This window comes from Gorilla gorilla, chromosome 8 (genome assembly GCF_029281585.2).
Source record: "Gorilla gorilla gorilla isolate KB3781 chromosome 8, NHGRI_mGorGor1-v2.1_pri, whole genome shotgun sequence".
In the NCBI taxonomy this organism is placed as follows: domain Eukaryota; kingdom Metazoa; phylum Chordata; class Mammalia; order Primates; family Hominidae; genus Gorilla; species Gorilla gorilla.
This window is the reverse complement of record NC_073232.2, coordinates 14,229,166-14,250,694: the sequence shown is the minus strand read 5'-3', so window position 1 is coordinate 14,250,694 and position 21,529 is coordinate 14,229,166. Positions and strand designations below refer to the sequence as shown.

Here is a 21,529-nt window from a genome sequence, read left to right as displayed (position 1 = left end):
CAATGTTGAGATAAATGTAACCACATGGACTCATAGAATCAGGCAGAGTTCTGACCTTGACCAGCCAGAGGGATGAGTTGAAAGTAAGATAAATTATAACTGTATGTTTCATAATTGGCTGTAAAATACCGATGGCACAAATACAGGTTGCAAGAAGCACAATATAATAGAAACATTAAAGAAAACATGAGTTAGGTGTTTTATGTAGCAGAAGTTCCTTATTAGTTGAGAATGTAATTTGAATGATGTGGTTTTTTGGCCTGGACGGTAGAAGCTAAAGAGTATGCAGGGAAGGGCATCAGCTTCATCTAGGGAGATCATAGAAGGAGTCATAAAGGATGTGTGGCTGGAGTAGGTGCATTTTAGATAAGTAAGAAGTCATTAAACTGCTGAAAACTAGGTGGGATAGAGAAAGCTGTTCCAGAAAGAGGCAATGGCTGAAAGAAAGGCAAGAATACAGACATTTATCCATGATTTCAGACAAGTTTTTCTCACCAAAAGGATTCAAGAAAACAAGATCGAGACCATCCTGGCTAACACAGTGAAAACCCGTCTCTACTAAAAATACAAAAAATTAGCCGGGCGCGGTGGCGGGCGCCTGTAGTCCCAGCTACTCGGGAGGCTGAGGCAGGAGAATGACGTGAACCCGGGAGGCGGAGCTTGCAGTGAGACGAGATCGCGCCACTGCACTCCAGCCTGGGCGACAGAGCGAGACTCCGTCTCAAAAAAAGAAAAAAAGAAAAAAACAAAACAAGACAATGAGAATCAAAAAACGAAATGGTCCTTGGTACAGGAGACAAAGATGATGAAAGTAGGAGTAGGTCTTCCTAAGAAATGTTGTTACATGTGTGCTTGGGACCAGGTGTCAGGCTTTGTTCAATAAATTTTCAGTGAGGTATTGTTATGGGATTTATGATGAAAGGAATGGTGAGGAAGTTAACTTAGGTCCTCTGGGAAAATTAGTGTTTAGATTCACTAGCCTAATGATAGTTTTATACCTTGTAAAATAAGTCTGGTGCAATTATCAAAGACATATTTGCATGCTTTTTTTTAACTTTTATTTTAAGTTCAGGGGTACATGTTCAGGATGTCCGGGTTTGTTACACAGGTAAACCTGTGTCATGGGGGTTTGTTGTACTGATTGTTTCATCACCCAGATATTAAGCCCAGTACCCATTCGTTATTTTTCTTGATCCTCTCCCTCCTCCCACCCTCCACCCTCTGATAGGCCCCAGTGTGTGTTGTTCCCCCGTATGTGTTCTCATCATTTAGCTCCCACTTATAAGTGAGAACATACAGTATTTGGTTTTCTGTTCCTGTGTTAGTTTGCTAAGGATAACAGCCACTGTCTCCATCCATATTCCTGCAAAGCATGTGATCTAATTCTTTTTTGCGGCTGCATAGTATTCCATGGTGTACATGCACCACATCCTCTTTATCCAGTCTATCATTGATGGGCATTTGGGTTGATTTCATGTCCTTGCTATTGTGAATAGTGCTGCAATGAAGATACACAAGCATGCATCTTTATAATATAAGAATTTATATTCCTTTGGGTATATGCCCACTAATGGGATTGCTAGGTTGAATGGTACTTCTGACTTTAGGTCTTTTGAGGAATCACCAGACTGTCTTTCACAATGGCTGATCTAATCTATACTCCCACCAACCGTGTATAAGCGTTCACTCCTCTCCACAACCTTGCCAGCATCTGTCATTTTTTTGACTTTTTAATAATAGCCATTCTAACTGGTGTGAGATGTTGTCTCCTTGTGGTTTTGATTTGCATTTCTCTAATGATCTGTGATGCTGAGCATTTTTCATATTTGTCGGCTGCATGTTTGCCTCCTCTTGAGAAGTGTCTGTTCATGTCCTTTGCCCACTTTTTACTGGGGTTGTTTGTTTCATTCGTGTAAATTTGTTTAAGTTCCTTACAGATACTGGATATTAGATCTTTGTCAGATGCATGGTTTGCAAAAATCTCTCATTTTGTAGGTTGTCTATTTACTCTGTTGATAGTTTCTTTCAGCATGTTTAATTTTTTAACTTAGAAATCAAGTGTGTACAACACTGAAGAGAAAATTCAAACTCCTCTAGCATGCAAATCTTTCTGTACGATTTTCCTGTAAGACAGGCCTGCAGAGACATGGAAGAATCAGAACAAAGTCAATGGATTGATTTCAACTTCATGTTGAAATTATAGGCAGCTGTAATCTCTGCCCCGCCCATCTTGTATTGATGGAAATAAAGAACGTGGCAGCCTTGTCTCCTACTGGGCTCTCAGTCAGGAAACGGAAGGAAAGGCAGAGACAGATTAGCTGGGCTGTGGGTGGTGATGGATCTGAAGCAAAGCCATTCCGTGAGGCTGAATGATGGACACGTCATGCCGATGCTGGGATTTGGCACTTGTGCTCCTGATCATGTAAGTGGACCCCAGGAGGCTGAAGGGTCTTATATTTTTTTGCACTGAGAGGATGATAAGCTGTTGACTCTGAGAGTTTGGAGGTTGATTTTTTGGAGAATTCTTTTTATTATTATTATGTGACCTAACATATATCAAATGGTTTCATGTATTGTAAGTATTTTCCATGCATTATCTTATTTAATTCCTCAACAACCGTCCTTGGTAAGTACTTACTACTTCTTACATTAAAAAAAAAAAACCCATGCTCAGGCTGCTTTCGTCTTCCACCTGCTCAGAGCTGCTCCACTCCTGGTTAGAAATGTGAAGGGCCAAGGGCCTAGGGGGAAGTGGAAGCCAACATGAATACTTGCTGGCAGCTTTGCTGTGAGGTTGTTGGGGCTGGAAGTATTTGCCAGGGAGTTTCGACCATCCAAACCTTTTGTCACGTAAGAAGCCACTGTGATTCAGAACATTAGGTAATTCGATGGGAAGACTTAGGGGGCACAACATCACAGTAAGGACTGAAATACAGCCATCCACTCAGTTCACGGCAGAGAACTTGAAGTGTCACACTCTGGTCACGGTAACGTAAGGGCAGCTTTGGGGTTGCTTTGGAGGGATTGTCCCCAAAATGAGAGACCAATGGATGGGCTCAATCTTGGTAGAACTCTGTCACGAGATATCACTAGATAACAGCTGCCAGAAAGGGTCAGTAGGTTTTCAATGACATAATTATCCATTTCATCCGTTAGACATAATGTGTGTCTTACATATGTTATATGTGATGTTTATTACTCTTAGAAAAGACAGAAAAAAGTGCCATAGAGAATAGAACAAAATTCCCCATAACCCCCTCATTTACCATAATAAATTGTAATACATGCACGTGCTTAATATTCAGACATTTCAAAAGCACTAAGTGAAAAAGAAGCTTCCCTAATACTCTAATTGGTGTTTTTACCTTAAGTCACTGCAGGAACAAGAAGCTTTTTTCCTGCGTGTGTGTTGTGCTGTCTTTTGTCCTGCTGTTCTAGGAAGCTTGCTAGGGCAGAATCTCAGATGTAGTCATTAGACTATCCACTGTTTGAAATTTGAGGCAGAGCGTGTACATATTATCATCCTAACGTTGCAATGCCAGCTTGGTGAGGTGACGTCTGTGTCCTGGGTAAAACCAGGCCAACTATTGACTGCAACCCTTACTAATAACATAAACAGTTGATTAACACCTATTTTGCATGTTATATGTATGGTATACTGTATTCTTATAATACAGTAAGCTAGAGAAAAGTAAGCTAGAGAAAAGTAAGCTAGAGAAAAGAAACTCAAGAAAATCATAAGGAAGAGACAATATATTTGCTACTCATTAAGTGGAAGTAGATCATTACAAAGGTCTTCATCCTTGTCTTCTTCACACTGTGTAGGCTGAGGAGAAGGAGGAAGAGGAAGGGTTGGGGTTGCTGTCTCCGGGGTGGCAGAGGCAGAAGAGGTGAAGGAGGGGGAGGGGAGGCAGGAGAAGCAGGCACACTTTGTAATTTTGATTGAACAAAATTCATGTATAAGTGGGAATGTGCAGTTTAAACCTGTGTTATTCAAGGGTCAGCTGTATATGTATGTAGTGTGTGTGTGTGTGTGTGTGTGTGTGTGTCGATTGACCTGTCCTTCCTATTGAGTGCCTTAGAAAAATTCTCCCAGTATCAGAAGTTTTCCCATTGGTTATTCTTGTACAATTGATTCATATGGAATGAGATGTGATTTTTCCATGCTCCAGGGTGAAGCCTATTCCACTAATTTATTTGGGGCTAGAAGCTCACAGGAGGTTAGTTGCTGTCCTCGGAGTGTGCAAGTCTATCATGGAAACCCACATGATCAAAAGGGGAGCAGGAGGCCAGCAGACTATGAAGATGCTATTGGATAGCAGAGACATGGGCTCAACCTAAATGCCCGTCCGTGGTAGACCAGATAAAGAAAATGTGGTACATAAACACTGTGGAATACTGTGAAGCCACAAAAAAGAACTAGATCACGTCCTTTGCAGCAACATGGATGAAATTGGAGGCCATTATCCTAATCAAACTAACACAGAAACAGAAAACTAAATACTGCACGTTCTCACTTACATGTGGAAGCTGAACAACACACAGGGATACTGGGAGGGGAACGACAGACATCGGGGCCTATTTGAGGTTGGAGGATGGTGGAGGGAGGGGATCAGAAAAAATATTTATTGGGTACTATGCTTATTACCCAGGTGACAATCTGTACGCCAAACCCCTGTGACACACAGTTTACACATATAACAAACCTGCACATGTGCCCCTGAACCCAAAGTAAAAGATTAAAAGAAAAAAAAAGAAAACGCCATTGTGGAAATACATGGATTTTCTCTGAGTCAGGCAGATCATTGACTCCTCTTACTCCTGTTTTATAGACCCCGAAGAGCAAGGCTGGTGAAGCCACTGAAGTGGCTATTGATGCAGGCTTCCGTCACATTGATGCGGCGTTCTTCTACCAAAACGAGGAGGAGGTCGGAAAGGCCATTTGAGAGAAGATTGCTGACAGCACTGTGAAGAGAGAGGACATTTTCTACACCACTAAGGTGAAATTTCTGTGTGTGCAGTGGCCAGAGGCCACCGTCAGTTCAGATGTATTATTTAGAAAAACAATGTGGTCTCAGTTAGAACAATGTATTTACATAATATTGTGGAGGCACATTATCAAAACATAGGAACAATGTATTTCTTACCTAATATTGTGAAGGCACATTATCAAAACATAGGAACAATGTATTTCTTACCTAATATTGTGAAGGCACGTTATGAAAACATAGAAAAGGCTTTGCTCTGAGATGTGTGAAAGGTGGGACACTGTTCTTCAATGTCTGTGAGCGGCAGGTATTATTCATATATGAGATGAGATCGATAATACTTAAGTAACTGTTATACGATTACCCAAGGCGTTCTGGGGCCACTCCATTGACTGTTCAGTAATTGTTCTCAGGACGTATCAAGTGAGGTTGGGATGTTATTCAGAAAAGAGAGCCAGACTAGGAAATACTTCTTTCTTTTTCAACTCAGCATTGAGTTTCCTGAATGTTATAACATTTTCCTGGGGTGGAAAACCTTTCTTCTAATGTAAATAAAGCTTTGGTTACTGGCGATACAGCCTATGCCTGTTTACACTGATGACAACCTGTTTTTAGAATGCATCTCTCAGCAGAATTGTTTTGAGGAATTCATTATACAGGACAGTAGATTCCATTCCCCGTGTCCTGGCATTTCTTGACTGCTCTCAGAGGACGATGCCATTAACCCTTGATGCATTAAAGTTGATTTCCCTGCTCCATCTAAGTTTTATTCACAGTTTTCTTACATTGCAGTCATTCAAGTAAATCTCAGCATCTCATCAAGGATGTAATTTACCCTGAATAACACAAATGTAGCCCCAGTTCTTCTAGTTTGAGACCACAGTGTTTTGTTACTCACGTGTCAATTTCTGTTATGTTTAATTTTGGTCCCCAAGTGTGTGAAATCATAAGCTACTTTTTATTTCTTTTGTTCACTGCAGCTTTGGACAACTTTCTTTAGACCAGAATTAGTTCACCCAGCCCTGGAAAGGTCACTGAAGAAACTTCAACTGGACTATGTCGATCTCTTCATTATCCACAATCCATTGGCTATGAAGGTCAGCTTTTGTTTTTTCCTTCTTATGCCCCAAACAGTTTCATCACTGTTACTAGCACCTCCATTGTCTCATTCCAGCTTGATTTCCTGGGTTCTTTCCGAGAGAGGTAGGTTTGAGTGAATTGCATAGAATTGCTAAATCATTCACTAGTCTCCTTCACAGCCGAGTGACATTGCAATTTTCTGTCTGTGCTCATCCCCCAGCCTTAAGCGAGATGCAGGTTCGATGATCTCACTTCCTCTCTGCTAGAGACATGAGGGCATTGCCCTGCATTTCTCAGTGCTTGTGTTCCTGAGTGTAGGTTCTGAGCTATTAGGTTACTACAGACTACAGAGATACAACGTGAAATCTCCACCTCTTTATGGTGAGGGTCTCTCCCGTATGTACCCTCAGCCCACAGGAGAGAGAGGTACATAGGATGGCACATGTGGCACAACTGGACTCCTTTGGGCTTCAGTGATCCAACCTCTCATCACAGTGGACATTGGCTGAGCACATCTGATGTCCTCATTTTCCAAGTTGGGTGAGCATAAACTGGGGCTAAACACACTGATCAATAGTTATGGTAAGCGCTGTCTTCCACACCAGCCTGTCCTTCAGAAATGAAATAAATTTCAACTGTAGGGACGGCATTCTTAGTGAAGTGTGGGGGTGTATGGAGGAAGGAGCCTGCAGGTAACTGGAGAAAAAGTGTTTTGCTACAGTCTCTCAGATTGTTCTCATCTTTCTTTTTTCCCATGTCTTCTCTTACCAACCCCCACCCCAAACACGCACATGCACATCCACACATATCCATATCCACACACATACACTCATGCACACACACATATGCACACAGGCACACACACATGCACACCCACATACACACATCTGCACATGCAGACACACAAGCACATACATCCACACACATGCACACATGCATGTTCAGATTAATAATCACGGCCTTCTGAAAGTGGTGTGGCTAAGCTCCTTAGGCGCCAGAAAGGGAATTCTCATAGAAAACCTTCTTCTTTATCCTCTGTTTTCCAGCCTGGGGAGGAATTGCTGCCTAAGGATGCCGGTGGAAACATTATTTTTGATACTGTGGATCTTCGTGACACATGGGAGGTATGTTCTGCTGCAGACACCAGGTGGCACTGTGTGGTGAGGTTGGAATCACAGAAGGAGGGGTCAAAAGAGATGGGGTTTTGCTGCAACAGTTGTTTGACCTCAGACGTGGAACTTCTCTGTGCCTCCATGTTCTCATCATTGAAGTGAGGGAGTGGAATGAGATAACCCCTACGGTCCATTTTTAATTTTAACTTCTATGGCTCTACATAGACATGGAAGCAGCTTTACCCCTGAGATCAGGTTGAGGACATGAGCCCTAAAGAGGAGTCAGCATAGAGAAGCACAAAAGGAGTCAGCGCTTTATCCCAGGACAGAAACACATCACAGAGGAGGAACAGCTGTGGCTTGACTCAGCAGGAGGGTGGAAGGTGCAGGACAGTGAATCTACCCTTGCAACACCTATACCATTCATTTATTTTTATCATTGTAGAAAGAGGTAGCAACAAACCCTTTACTAGAAGAAAAGCTGAGAGTTTCTTTTGCCCTTGACTATGGTGTAGTTTGTTAACTATTGCATCCTAACAGCAAAATAGGTACCATAGAAGAGAGTGGGATAGGTAAGAGGAAATGGAAAAGCAGCTTTATGTTTATTTGGTGTCCCAAGTGTGCATGTAATAGAATTAAGGAGACAAATATGTACGCAGAACAAGAAAGGGCATTCAAAATTAATTTATTCAAGGGATAAAATGGTTTGATTTATTATAATCGTAGTATATCATAAATCAGATTTTTGGTTTATAAAAAGTCAGTGACAAATGAAATGGACAAACTACAGTAAAGGTCTACCACCCATTTCCTTCCTCCCCAGGCACTGGAGAAGTGCAAAGATGCAGGTTTAACCAAGTCCATCGGGGTGTCCAATTTCAATCACAAACTGCTGGAACTCATCCTCAACAAGCCAGGGCTCAAGTACAAGCCCACCTGCTACCAGGTGAGCCCTTAGGCCACCGGGGCCTTCTCTGACTTTCTGCTCTTTACACACTTCCTGCTTAATCATGCTTCCAAGTTTCTGGCTTTATATCACCTGTGTAGATGACAGTTCCTTTCATAGAAAGAGAAAATACTAGAGAAAAACAGCTTGAGTGGAGTAGAAGAGCCTGACTTCAGTTCTTTGGGGATGGGTGTGAAGTTCCTATGAGACAGCCAAGCGGAGGCAGAGTTGGGAGGTGGTCGCTTTGGTCTGGAGCTCAGGGGGTGGAGGTGGAGACACAGTGTTTGAAATTATTGCTGTATAGATGGTAACAACTCACAGACAAGGATTAGCTCTCCTAGGGAAAGTTCATGGAATGAAAAGGAACAGGCAGGAAAGTTCACAGGAGAGGGTGAGGCAGAGAGTCACTGGCAAGGAGATTGAACAGGAGCTGCCAGACAGGTGGAGACAGCCAGGAGACTGGTGTCGGGAGCCAAAGAAAGAGCATTGAAGTGGCTTGAGTCAGACATAGGTGGTTCCTACTGTGAGCAAACACTCCAATAGGGAAAGATAAAAGAGGCTGGATTTAGTGGCATAGAGGTTATGGGAAGCCATGCAGGGCCTGCTCCAGAGTGGTAAGCACTAAAGCCAGATCAGAGGAAAGGAGTGAGAAAGAGGAGGTGTATAAATCGTAATCAAAACATATGATTTTAAAAGAAACATCCAATATAGCCAAATATCAAACATGATTTATGACATTGTTAAGTTTAAAGCTTTGTGTAGACCATTTTGATAATTATACAAAAAGCAGTTCAAAAATGTATACTCTGTCTTAGTTTTATATTTCTAGGGATATTTGTAGACAAAACGTGTTAAAAACTCCCATCTATATTATATAGTAATATAATATATATTAACATATATATAATTTCTAAAACCAAATGATTAGAATTTTGAATATCCACAAATGAGGAATTAATTAAAGTTCTGATGGCTTCATAGACATCTTTGAGAGGATATTATGAAGACTAATAGCAAAAAGGGAAAGCTTATGTTATAATATTATATCAAAAGTATATCAGAGAATTATATACTATTCTGTTTTTCAGGATGCTTTTAAGCCACAAGAAACAGAAAACTCAATTCAAACAGGCTTAAAGTTGATTCACTTATAGAAAGTTTGGGTCTTGGTTGCTCTAGAAGCTGTAAGATACTCTCTTGAAATGAATATATTTTGTCTGTGCTCCACGTTTGATCACTTCAGAATGGCTCCTCATGGCAATTGGGCTATAGGTCTCCTCATTCATGTTCAGCACAGCAGAGAGGGTTTTCTGGAGCTGTTTCTAAAGAGAGAAGAATAATGGTCACAGAAGTTTTCTAGCAATTTTTTTCTCATGTTTCATTGGCTTGAACAACATAATGTGCCTTTCATAAACCAATTAATGTAAGGGAAAGGAAGTTGGTGACACAAAAGTGTGAACTGGCTTCTTCTGGGGCACAGAAACTGAATATGGAGGAAGGGAGAAATAACCGAACAAAATCAGGATTCTTATAAAATATGTTAATCTATACTATTCAGTATATATACTAATTTTAAATTATTTAACATCTTAAGAATAATAAAAATGACTAAAATTAAGCACACAAAATGATTAGAGGTTGCTACATGGTTCTGGTAAAATTCTAGGTGACCTTGTTGTATTTTTTCCTATATCTGACATGAAAATATTTATTTTATAACTTTTAAAAGTTTTTATTTTTGTAAATTTTTTAAAAAAGATATAGAGAATATGAGGAGTTCAAAAAGTTCATGGAAAAATGGAATTAAAAGATGTCTATAAATATATGAACTATTTTTCAAAATAAGCTTTACCAAATTCAATATAGTTTTTAAAGCATAAGTATATACTTATGAGTATATGAACTAAGTATGTGAACTAATAGCAAACAGTAGCCATTTAGTTCATCTCTAAATAACTGAGAGTCCTGGTAATTTAATCATGTCAATGTATTCTTTTTATTTTTTACATTGTTAACTGTAAAAAAAAGAGTCTCTGTTAAAGATTCTTAAAGATTCAGACACAAAAAGAACTCAGAAGGAGCCAAATCAGGACTGTAAGGTGGATGACTAATGATTTTTCTATCAAAATTCTTGCAAAATTGCCCCTGCTTGATGAAAAAAACGAGTAGGAGCATTGGTATGGTGAAAAATAATCTCTGGTGAAGCTTTTTGTGGGTGTTTTCATACTAAAACTTTGGCTAATTTTCTCAAAACAGTTGTTATTCTTCTTTAGCCCTCCAGAGAGTCAATAAGCAAAATGCCCTGAGCATCCCAGAAAACTTGCTATGACCTTTTCTCTTGATCAATCTCCTTTTGCTTTGCCTGGATCATTTCCACATCTTGGTAGCGATTGCTTTGATTTTGCTTTGTCTTCAGGATTGTACTGGCAAAGCCATGTTTCACCTCATTTTACAATTCTTTGAAGATGCTTCAGGATCTTGATCTCCCTTACCTAAAATTTCCTTGGAAAGCTTTGCTCCTGTCTGTAGCTGATCTGGCCACAACAGTTTCGTCACCCATGAGTTGGAAAGTTCACTCAACTTAAATTTTTCAGTTACTATAGTGTAAACTGAACCAGTTGAGATATCTATGGTGTTGGTTATCATTTCTGCTGTTAATCATTGGTCTTCTTTAATTAGGGCACTAGTAAGATACATTTTTGTTTTCCTGCAAATTGATGTGAATGGTATGCTGTTGCAGGCTTCATCTTCAACATCATCTTGTTCCTTCTTCAAATGAATTATTCATTTGTGAACTTCTGATTTCTTTGGGGCATTTTGCCCATATATTTAGTGTAAAGAGTCAATAATTTCACCATTCTTCCACCCATGCTTCACAATAAATTTGATTTTTGTTCTTACTTCAATTTAGCTGAATTCATGTTTCTCTGATAGGGGAGTTGTCTTATCTTTCTCAATGCCTCAAACTAGATCCTGTTCAGACACGTCATAATGAATTAGTACAAGTTTGTTTTGGAGCATCTTTTTTTGAAATCCAGTATCGTTTCTTCATAATGCGCATTTTCAATCAATTTTTTGAATATCCCCTCATGTTATAATCATTTTCTTTTTATGTACCCATCATCACACTTAAGCAATAATTATCTCACAACCAAACATGTTACATAGATAATTCTACCTCTGTATTATTTTGAAGCAGACATGATATCATTGTATCTGAAAATGTTTTGTAAAATATTTTAAAAATCTCTAAATCTTTAAATAAACATTGCCAGAATACTTTTATACCACTTCAAATTGTAGCAATAATTTCTTGTTATTAGTAAATATCAAGAGTGCTAAAATATAATTTTATCATATTTTTAAAGTTGATTCATTTAAATTGATGTGGAAATAAGGCCCATACATTGCAATTGGATGATATATCTCATAAATCACTCTTTTTTTTTTTTTTTTTGAGACTGAGTCTCGCTCTGTCACCCAGGCTGGACTGCAGTGGCACGATCTTGGCTCACTGCAACCTCCACCTCCTGGGTTCAAGCTATTCTCCTGTCTCAGCCTCCTGAGTAGCTGGGATTATAGGCATGCACCACCATGCCTGGCTAATTTTTGTATTTCTAGTAGAGATGGTCAGTCTGGTCTCAAACTCCTGACCTCATGATCTGTCCGCCTCGGCCTCCCAATGTGCTGGGATTACAGGCATGAGCCACTGACCCCGGCCAGATCACTCTTTTAATAAATAAGTTTGTTCTCTTCTTTTTTTTTTTACTTCCCTCCTCTTCTTCCTCTTCTCCCTCCTCTGTCTTCTCTTCCTTCTCTTCTTCCTGCTTCTCCTCCTGCTCTTCTACCTTCTCTTCCTCCTCTTCTTCCATAGTCCTCATTCTCACTCTGCCTCTTTCTTTCCTTCAATTTACTAATGAAAACTTAAGCCTTTTATTCCTGTAAAGTTTTCCTCAGTATAGGATATACTGGTTGATCCGGTGATACAATTTAACATGTTCCTTTTGTACTTTCTGTAAATTGAAAGTTAGAGCTAAAGATTTGATCACAATTGGTTAACATCATTTGAACTCATGAATTTTAACAAATATGTCCTTTTCCCAACCATTGTAGTTACTATTCTTTTTGTTGCTCAACTTGCCATCATTTTGACCAGCAGGAGCCTTTTCAATTGAGCTTCTTGGTCCTTTGACTTGCCTTATTTTCTTTATGTTCTTTGCCATTTAGAATGTAAGCTGTTCTAGGCTGAACTTGTAGCTTCCCCAGTCAGAACTGGAATTAGCCATTTTTCTAAGAAATCTTGGTTTCTCTGAGTAGAAATGTCATTTAGAGACTATAATTTGGGCACAAGAGATTTTAATCATTTTAAAACACTAATAAAAAAAGAATAAGTAAGTTATCATGTTAGTATGACCACTGATGGAATTTGAAGGCATTTCAGAAGGTGCATGGGGAAAATGACCAATATGAAATACATAGTACATATATTAATATAGTACTAGATATTCCTTCAAAGCATTTTAAAATTTACATGTGGTTATTTGCTCATGTATTCTGACACCTTTTGGTCTTGAAAAATTACAGGTGGAATGTCACCCTTACCTCAACCAGAGCAAACTCCTGGAGTTCTGCAAGTCCAAGGATGTTGTTCTAGTTGCCTACAGTGCCCTGGCATCTCACAGAGACCCAAACTGGTAATAAGAGTATCAAAGAGTTAATCTATATCAGCAACTCTATTGATTAAGAAACTTTTAGCATTTCATTCTAGATCAAGTCAAACATAGAACAGTGAACACAACGGTGCAGTGAATTCCCATGTGACACCACTGAGCTTCAATGTCACCAACATTCCTTCCCTCCTGTTTCATTTGTATATCTGCCTTCTCCCAATCCCACTCCAAATACAATTTCAAAGTGATTTGAAGGTGAAATTTACATAGACTGTAATGCATATACGTTAGCTGTACAATTTTGATAAATGAATGTACTTTGTAATCCACATTATTGTCATGATATGGAAACTTTCTCCCAAAAATGTTAATTGGTGTTTCTTCTGAGACAATTCCTCCCCACATCTAGGCAACTATGTTCATAATGTTTTTGGTCTTAGATTAGTTTTGTCTGCTGTAGTACTTTATGTAAAGAAGTCATATATATTCTTTGGTGTAGCTTATTTTGCTCAACCTGTCTGTGACATTCATTCCTGTAGTTGCAAGTGTCTGTTCTTTCCATTTTACTGCTGGGAAATATTCCATTATATGGACATGTACACCACAAGTTGTTTATCCATTCACCTATTGATGGGCAGTTTAGTTGTTTCCAGTTTGCCACAATTGCGAATAAATCTCTATGAATATTTATGAGACACCTTGAAACATACTATATTGTGTCTTCTCTCATTGTCTGGGGCTTTGGGCGAAAGGGTAGCACACTCTAGATTTTTCATCTATGCTCTTCATATCTGTTGTTTTTCTCCAGGATGGACCCAGATAGCCCATATCTCTTAGAGGAGCCAACCTTGAAATCCGTTGCCAAGAAATACAATAGAAGCCCAGGCCAGGTTGCCCTGTGCTACCAGCTGCAGCGGGGGGTGGTGGTCCTGGCCAAGAGCTTCTCTGAGAAGAGAATCAAAGAGAACTTCCAGGTACAGGTCAAGTGGTGTTGCTCCAAAGTGAGCCATGGGCGCTGGTCTGGGTGATCTCTCTTCCAGGGGGGAATGCACCATATGTCATTCATGCCTGTGCTTCTCTCCTCTGTGTGCTAAGGGAGGGGGCAGGATGGAAAAGTGTGAAGAGATCACTGGATTCACAGTCCTAAAGTTTATCACCTCTAGGGCTGGCTTTGCCACTCACTAGTTGTGTGACACTAAGCAAATTTCAACTCCATCATTTTCATGAGTTTCAGGAGTTCTACATGGTAAGGAACTTTAAGGACCCTCATTTCTCTCCTGACAAACCCCTATTTGTATTTTATGATCAAACTCAAATAGGATTACCTGCTTTGTTACATATCATACATACATAACCATTGGGACACTCTAGCACATTTTTCACCACAATAGTGCCTGGCATGGTTCTGTTAGTGAGTCCTTTCCCTTTTAACTTAACATTGTTTGCTAAGATGTCAGTGTGCTCTCTGGACTGTGAGACCCTAAATGCCGTGACTCCTTCTGGGTCATCTTTTATCACCTTTCCCCTGGCAGTGCCCCGGGCTGGTAGGAAGCTAGGTATAATTTCATAGACTGACCAAATTATTAATAGTAAATCAATGAGTAAAGATTTTGCCTGAAGCCTTCCTCATATGCACTCCAATCCATTAGATCAACCAGTGGTCTTTAATTTACTTTGTTTTGAATTCTAAAAGAATTTTGAAAGACTATTTATGCTGTTTTCCGTTTAAAGATGGCAGCTAGAAAAATCAACGTGAGTTTAGTTATTACAAAGGATGATATTTGAAGCATATTTTCTAATGTATTTGTTTCACAATTTTGTAGCTCTAGATTAAAATTTTTAAGTTATACAAAAATCAAATAGGCAAATCTAAACCTTGTTACCATACAGAAAAAAATCTTATTTTATTTTATTTTTCAATTTAACTCAACATATTAATACATATCCTTGTGACAACCATGTCATTTCTGGAGTATATTTTTAAGATGAATCACTGATGGGTAAATGTATGGGTGGATAGGTAGATAATGGACAGATATAGGTAGAGAGAGAGAGACACACACATTAGATAGATATGTATATCATAGATGGACGGAGAGATAGATAGATAGGGCTCTGAGTTTTCCATCTTCTGCATGAAATAATGAACTTAATTTTTTAAAACCACATATCTTTTTCTTTGCTTTAAGGGATTCTTCATCAGGGGACTATGTGTCAATGTGTTTTCAAATAAAAACAACTCTTGGCTTAAGTAAGATAAATATATTCAAAAAAGGTTTTTTTTGTTGTTTTTTGTTTGTTTGTTTGTTTTGTTTTGTAAGGAAGTAGTATTTGGTACTACTTAGTAGTAGCTGGAAATAGTATTTGGGGGCCTGCAGTGAGCAAGTGGTATGGTGGAACAATTGATCAAGAAATGCTTTTCTAAGGCCAACAGATTCTTGGAGCAAGGTTGTCTTGTGTTCCAAGGCTTGCACAGTCAAAGACTGGGTCAAGTTCCAGGGGAAGTGAGTAAGGAAAATCCTGACCAAGTGTGATCAAGTCAAGGAAGCAGGTATTTTGTCCAGATTTGTCTTGGTTTAGGATAAAGAATTTATTTTTTCTGTCTCAAGCAATTCTCTAGAAATGTCTTAGATTGATAAGTTGTTTTTCTTTTGAGAAGTGGAGCAGAGCAGGAGGGAGGTGGGATGGAAAAGTAGCAGAACTCGGGGGGAAGAGGTCTCACCTAGAGGCCAATGAGGACAGAAACTTTACATATTGCCATCCTTGCCTCTGCCCCCAGAAAGCCTTGTATTCCCAGGAAGAAGCTGCTGTCCTGGGGAAAGATTAATGTGAGTGTTTTCTTCCTTTCAGGTTTTTGACTTTGAGTTGACTCCAGAGGACATGAAAGCCACTGATGGCCTCAACAGAAATTTCCGATATGCTAAGTTACAATTGTAAGTCATGCTTGTAGATTCTTTCACAGGCTGTTTTCTGTAATATGCAGGCAAACAGAGGAACACGTCTTCCCTAAATCAGGAAGGCAGGCCAGATTTCAGGAATAGGTATGAAACAGGAGCTTCCCTATAGTCCTCATGTGGCTCAATCTGTGACCCAACAGGAATGTGAGTCAGTAAGTGAAACTGCTGACATCTGCACCATTGTGAATGCACTTCTTCATTTTTTTTTTTTTTTTTTCCTGATACAAAGTCTTGCTCTATTGCATAGGCTGGAGTGCAGTGACATGATCTCGGCTCACCGCAACCTCTGCCTCCCGGGTTCAAGCAATTCTCCTGCCTCAGCCTCCTGAGCAGCTGGAATTATAGGCGTTTGCCACCACGCCCAGCTAATTTTTGTATTTTTAGTAGAGACAGGGTTTCACCATGTTGGTCAGTCTGGTCTCGAACTCCTGACCTCGTGATCTGCCTGCCTAGGCCTCCCACAGTGCTGGAATTACAGGCGTGAGCCACTGTGCCCGGCCATGAATGCACTTCTTTAATGCCCTTACTACCTGTGCCCGGTCCTGCACTCGGGGCCACTGCCTATTAGAATAGAAGGCACGGTGTCTATGACCCATAATACTTACAGGAGCCCATGATAATGTTCTAGCTTTAATTTATTTTAAAGTCAGAAGAAAAAGAGAATGCAACAATGATGAATATGTAATAATGAATCCAGCCTCATCTATCTTCATGTCTATACCAAGGCAATGTAAGACTTAATTTTAATATTTGTATAGAGCATTGGTCCATGAAAGCAAATGTGCATACGTCCTAGGGAAGTCACAGTGGGCCCTGCTTCCATGGCCTCCCCTAAGTGTCCAGTGACATTTCTCCTTACTGTGGCATTCCTTTTCCGAGACACCAACTATTTCTTCCAAATGTTTGTCTTCCTTGGCTTTCTTTACCTTCACAACTCCCATTTCCTCAGCTATATAATCTCACTAAGCTGAATGACAAATGAATTATGAAATTAATAGACCCTCAGTGCTAGTGACTGAGGTGTCCCCAGTGGCCTCCACCAAGTTAAGATCCTCTGGAATTTCTCCGGATCTTCGAGGCAAGACTCTTACTCCAGTGTCATCTTCATCCATCTGAAGCCCACCTCTAAAGAACCCAACATAACTTCACTTTAGTTTATTCACAAACATGACGTTCCATTGGATCAACTGTGGCAGGATCTCAGGGTTGAGGAGAAAGAAGACTAATCAAACAGAGCCAAGTTTGGAGGGGAGTTTAGAAACAGGGAGAAATATCATTTTAGTTAGGAAAATACTCAGTCTCCAAAACACATCTGAAAGGTCCCCCTTCTTTTTGTGAAACCATACCAGGCTTCCAAGAAAAGACATTTTCAATGAGAAAAACGTGAAAGCAACCTTTCTATACTCACAGGCCTTAAGTATAATCTGTGATCTGCCTCATGAGACTGTGAATGTCTCCTCTTACTCTTCTCTGTGGCCCTATGTTAATACAGCTCCTGGCACATTTAACTGCTTAGAAAGTACTCTTTAATGACACTCAATTAAAAAAGAACAAATTATAAAAAAGAAAGCTCTTTTTGCCATTAAGGTAACATATTTTCAGGTTCCAGAGATAAGGGCATGTATGTCTTTGGGGGCCATTATTGAGCCTACTACACTAGTTTTGTAAGTAAATTTAGAGCAACTAAACTTTAGTTTTCTAATTTTTGTAATAGAAAGAATTCTATGTCCAGCCACTGGATCCTGAAACTCTAGACTTTTATCTCAGATATCAAGAGGAAAACCACATGAATAAATACCTGTTTCTTTAAAGCTGATATAATCTTGACCCTATTGTATTTCCTCCTTCTGGATACATGCTCTTCATTATTTTATTCTAAAATTTATTCTCAGGATCTGTTGACATTGTCTTTCATTGTTCATATGGAAAACTCAAGCTTTTCAGTTTCCCAACATTCTCAACTCTTCAGAATTTCTACTCATGTCTAGATTATACTTCAGGCAATGGATCCCATGTTTACTACTTAAACATGCTTCATCTATGAAACCTTCAGTTGGACACATCTTATATTAATCAAGTCTCTTAACTGTGCGGTTTCTACTATACCTTGATTTATCAAGTTCTTGATTCATCAAGAGTTGTCATTAGGTCTCTCTTCTTTCCTCTTTGCATTCTTTCAATACCCATAGAAGTTTACGTATGAAAATTAGGCTAAATAATATACTAAATTGAAATTGATCAGACTCCACTTATTCTACATAAGTAAGTTTGGAAACATCTAATTTAAAGAAAAGCACTTTCTCACTATGGTTTCAGCAGTCAAGATGATTGCCTTTCCAACATAAGTTTTACTTTAAATAATTTGTTTAGGTCAGCCATGCTAATTTCATTGTGGTTGGCATAGGAGTCACTGTGGATAAAGAGTTGTGACCCAGCCTTAGCCAACGCCACATAAGAAGCACTGTGCTGGGGACTTCTAGGAGAGTTTCTCTCACTTCTAAGAAGGAGCCTTTGAAGAGAGGTTGCTTCTCTTCTTCAAGGGGATATTGTCCCATTGCAAGGTGAGGTGTGAAATTGCTGTGGAGTCTCCACCCAGCCTGAGGATGACATCAATACACAGAAGAAGAAAAAGGAGAAGATGAGAGAAATTCTGCACTCTCATGGATGACACCCAGAGTTTACCCTCCCTCTGGACTTCTTGTTATGGGACTAACACATTTTTGTGGATTTTAAACCAATTTGAGTTACTTTTTTTGCACCTGCCTGTACTCTAATCCAAACAACCATCCAAGTTAATAATTTTCTCTTTACAATGCACCCTGCATTTTGTACCTATACAAGAGTGGTCAGAATGTGTGAAAACTGCTGAGTCATCCTGACAGCATGGCTCCAGTAGATTCTAGGGGTTGGCTATAGTATTGAGTGATATTAAAATAACAAATAATGCAGAAAAGGCATGGATCTAAAAAAATCTTTAGGAATCTTCACTCACTGAGAGTTCATATTCAGGACACAGTTTCTTCTTCAAATCACCTTGGACAAGTAAGTAACCCTTTTTGTTCCCTTTTCTGTAAAATAAGTTACAAGTTAAATCTACTTTATAGGGTATTTGAGAGGATTCCCTGATAGTCTTGCCTGATACAGAATAGAAACTCAAAATCTTAGCTAGTAGCGTTGGTGTCATTGCTATTATCACCACTATAATTTCCCTTGAGTTAGCCAGAAGAAATATTAAGTTTATTGGACAGTGAGTACAGGGTTGCCTTGCTCAGATGTACTGAGCCTACTGTCAACTTTAAGCCGCTCTCTGTGAGGTTAGAGTTTATCTTGGTCTGGGAGGACCAAGCGGAGTGCTTTAGAGATGACAAGCACAGCTGTGTTAAGAGACGACTTCCAAAGTTTGTGACCACATAGGATAAGTTACTCTAACTTTCAGAGCAGTTGAGCAACAGTCCTTGATTGGTTTCTGTTGTGAATGCCAATATTTTTGTGTCATGTTGTGGGATCTTCCAGACACCGTCTGAGAGAAAATCTCCATAGCCTGGAGAGGAAGAAAAATGTCTCTGGATGGTGGGGTTTTGTCTCCTAACACAGTTACCACCCAGCGACAAACCTTCTTTACTTTTACAGGCCATTATGTTAAGCCTTTTTCATTTGTTGCTGTCCCATATTCCTATTTAGACTTTGATATCTGAAGGTGGAAACCATCCCTTTTGCCTCTGGAGCTGGAGTGATGTTCACAGAAGGCAAAGCAGCTGGGCCTGAATGGGGCTAAGCTCTGGGAGCCATGGGTGTCTCCACGGAAACAGAGCAGGACACCCGGAGGGACCACCCAAGACCTTGGGTCCATGTGTGAGGCCAGCAGATCCTCAGCTGGCATTTGACAAGGAGGATCAAGGTTGCAACAGCCTAAAGAAGTTCAATTTCAAGAAAACAGGTAACTTTTCTTTCTTCTTACTCATCTGAATTTGTGGATTGAAAATTATGTGCACCATATAGAGGAGTTTTCTAACTATCAAAGCACCAACAGTGGAGTTATTTGCTGCAGGGCATGTTGAAATGATTCTCGTTGAAGACAACTGAATGAATTCCCAGTGATGTTTGAAATGCAGGTTTGCAGAGGAAAAGTCTGTTGAATTCTGTTTTTGAGAACCAGACACTTTCTTATAGATTAGGATAAACTCCTTGCATAATAAAGGTGTCTATCCATGGACTTCACATTTTATTCCTGTTGCTGTCTGATACTTTCCCCAATTACTCGGTTTAATTTGGCCTTCAAGCTCCCCTCCAACCCTGAGAGGCTATTAGTGTGAACCCAGAAAGATTTATTCTGTCCCATGTTTTTATTTCTCCTGGAGCACAGTAGCACGAAAGAGGAGTGGATAGTATCCCCAAAATACAGAAGGGAGGAAACAGATGTGGAGAGAGAGGGAAGTAACCAGGGTACTTTGTCCACCTTCACATGATCCTAGGGATTATCCTGTGTCACAGGCACTTCAGAGTTGTTTTATTTTGGTGGTGTCTAAAATATTTTAGTCTTAAAACACACATCCAGCCTGGGCCACAGACGTTGTCTCTACAAATAATAAAATAATTAGTCGGGCGAGGAGGCATGCGCCTGTGGTTCCAGCTAATAGGGAGGCTGAGGTGGAAGGATCGCCTGAATCCAGGTGGCTGAGACTATGTAAGCTATGATGGCACCACTGCACTCCAGCCTGGACGACTCCTTCTCATAAAACCAAACCAATCCACACACACACACACAGAAGAGAAACAGAGTTTACTTTTGAATATTGTTGAGAGAATATACTGAATTGCTTGGCGTGATGTGAATGAAGCAACATAGTTCTGTTCCTATAACAAGGACATTGGAAACAAAATTTTCACCAGTTGTAGCATTTCCAATTAGTCTAGTTGGGAGTCACCAGGATTAGATCAAAGTATAAATCCAAAGACTGTCAGAAAATATTCTGAATTCAGGAGAGAAGGGAAATCGTGATAGAACAGGAAGTCTGATCTGTGTACAATCAGAAGATATCATAATCCAAATTTTGCATCAAGTTAGGGGTACATGAAGGGTTTAACTCTGGAGAAACTTCACACAGAAGTCTGAAGACACCAAGAAGTGTCTTGGCAGCTGAGTAAAGGCAGCTTGGGATAAAGTTGAGAGTGCTGGGCATCTGCCAGGAAATTTCATGGTATTCAGCTTCATCAGAAATATGACTTGCAACTAAATATTTTTATCCCATTCTATAGGTTGCTTTCTGATGCTTAGTAGTCTCTTTTGATGCAAAAATGTTTTAATTTGTGAAGCCTCGTTCATCTATGTTTTCCTCTGTTGACTGTGCTTTTGGTGTCACTTGCATTTGATTTTCAGCAATTTCAGCCCTGTGGCTGTAAGACATAGGATTCTCACTCAGGGCACACCTAGAAGCTCTTAGGTCATGTGTGCTTAATCCAGGATTTTGAATTCCTGAGCTCATCCTTTTCTTTCCTTCCTCTTTCCAGCAATATGAGGTGCAACTAACCAACATCATTCTATTCTTAGTTTTCCACAAATGTTTGAAAGTATCACATACAGAGTCACTATTTTTTTTGCCTCTTTTAAGTTGTTAAGTAGAGTATCAATGCAGATGTTTTGTGCACTCTATAAATACTTCATATCATGGACTATCAGTGCTCTCTTTATTATTGGAAATAAAGTCCTTCGCATTTTCAAGTCTAATCTGATTAGACTGACGATGCCAGAAACCCCAAAACCAGTTCAGGAAACTCA

At 39.7% G+C, this 21,529-nt stretch overlaps 1 protein-coding gene across 1 annotated transcript; it reads left to right on the top strand.

The window, feature by feature from the left end:
- Positions 1-2,315: 2,315 nt before the first annotated feature.
- LOC101152195 (aldo-keto reductase family 1 member C15) lies at positions 2,316-19,795 on the top strand. Its single transcript, XM_055352466.2, has 9 exons — positions 2,316-2,422; positions 4,833-5,000; positions 5,969-6,085; positions 7,115-7,192; positions 8,004-8,126; positions 12,711-12,820; positions 13,605-13,770; positions 15,647-15,729; positions 19,435-19,795. The coding sequence occupies exons 3-9, from the start codon at positions 6,080-6,082 to the stop codon at positions 19,439-19,441; spliced, it is 573 nt and encodes a 190-aa protein (XP_055208441.1). The 5' UTR covers positions 2,316-2,422; positions 4,833-5,000; positions 5,969-6,079; the 3' UTR covers positions 19,442-19,795.
- Positions 19,796-21,529: the final 1,734 nt, after the last annotated feature.

Coding starts and splice junctions, on each gene's coding strand:
- LOC101152195 (XM_055352466.2), top strand. Junction 7,193..8,003: donor ATCTTCGTGACACATGGGAG/GTATGTTCTGCT, acceptor CTTCCTCCCCAG/GCACTGGAGAAGTGCAAAGA. Junction 13,771..15,646: donor GAATCAAAGAGAACTTCCAG/GTACAGGTCAAG, acceptor TCTTCCTTTCAG/GTTTTTGACTTTGAGTTGAC.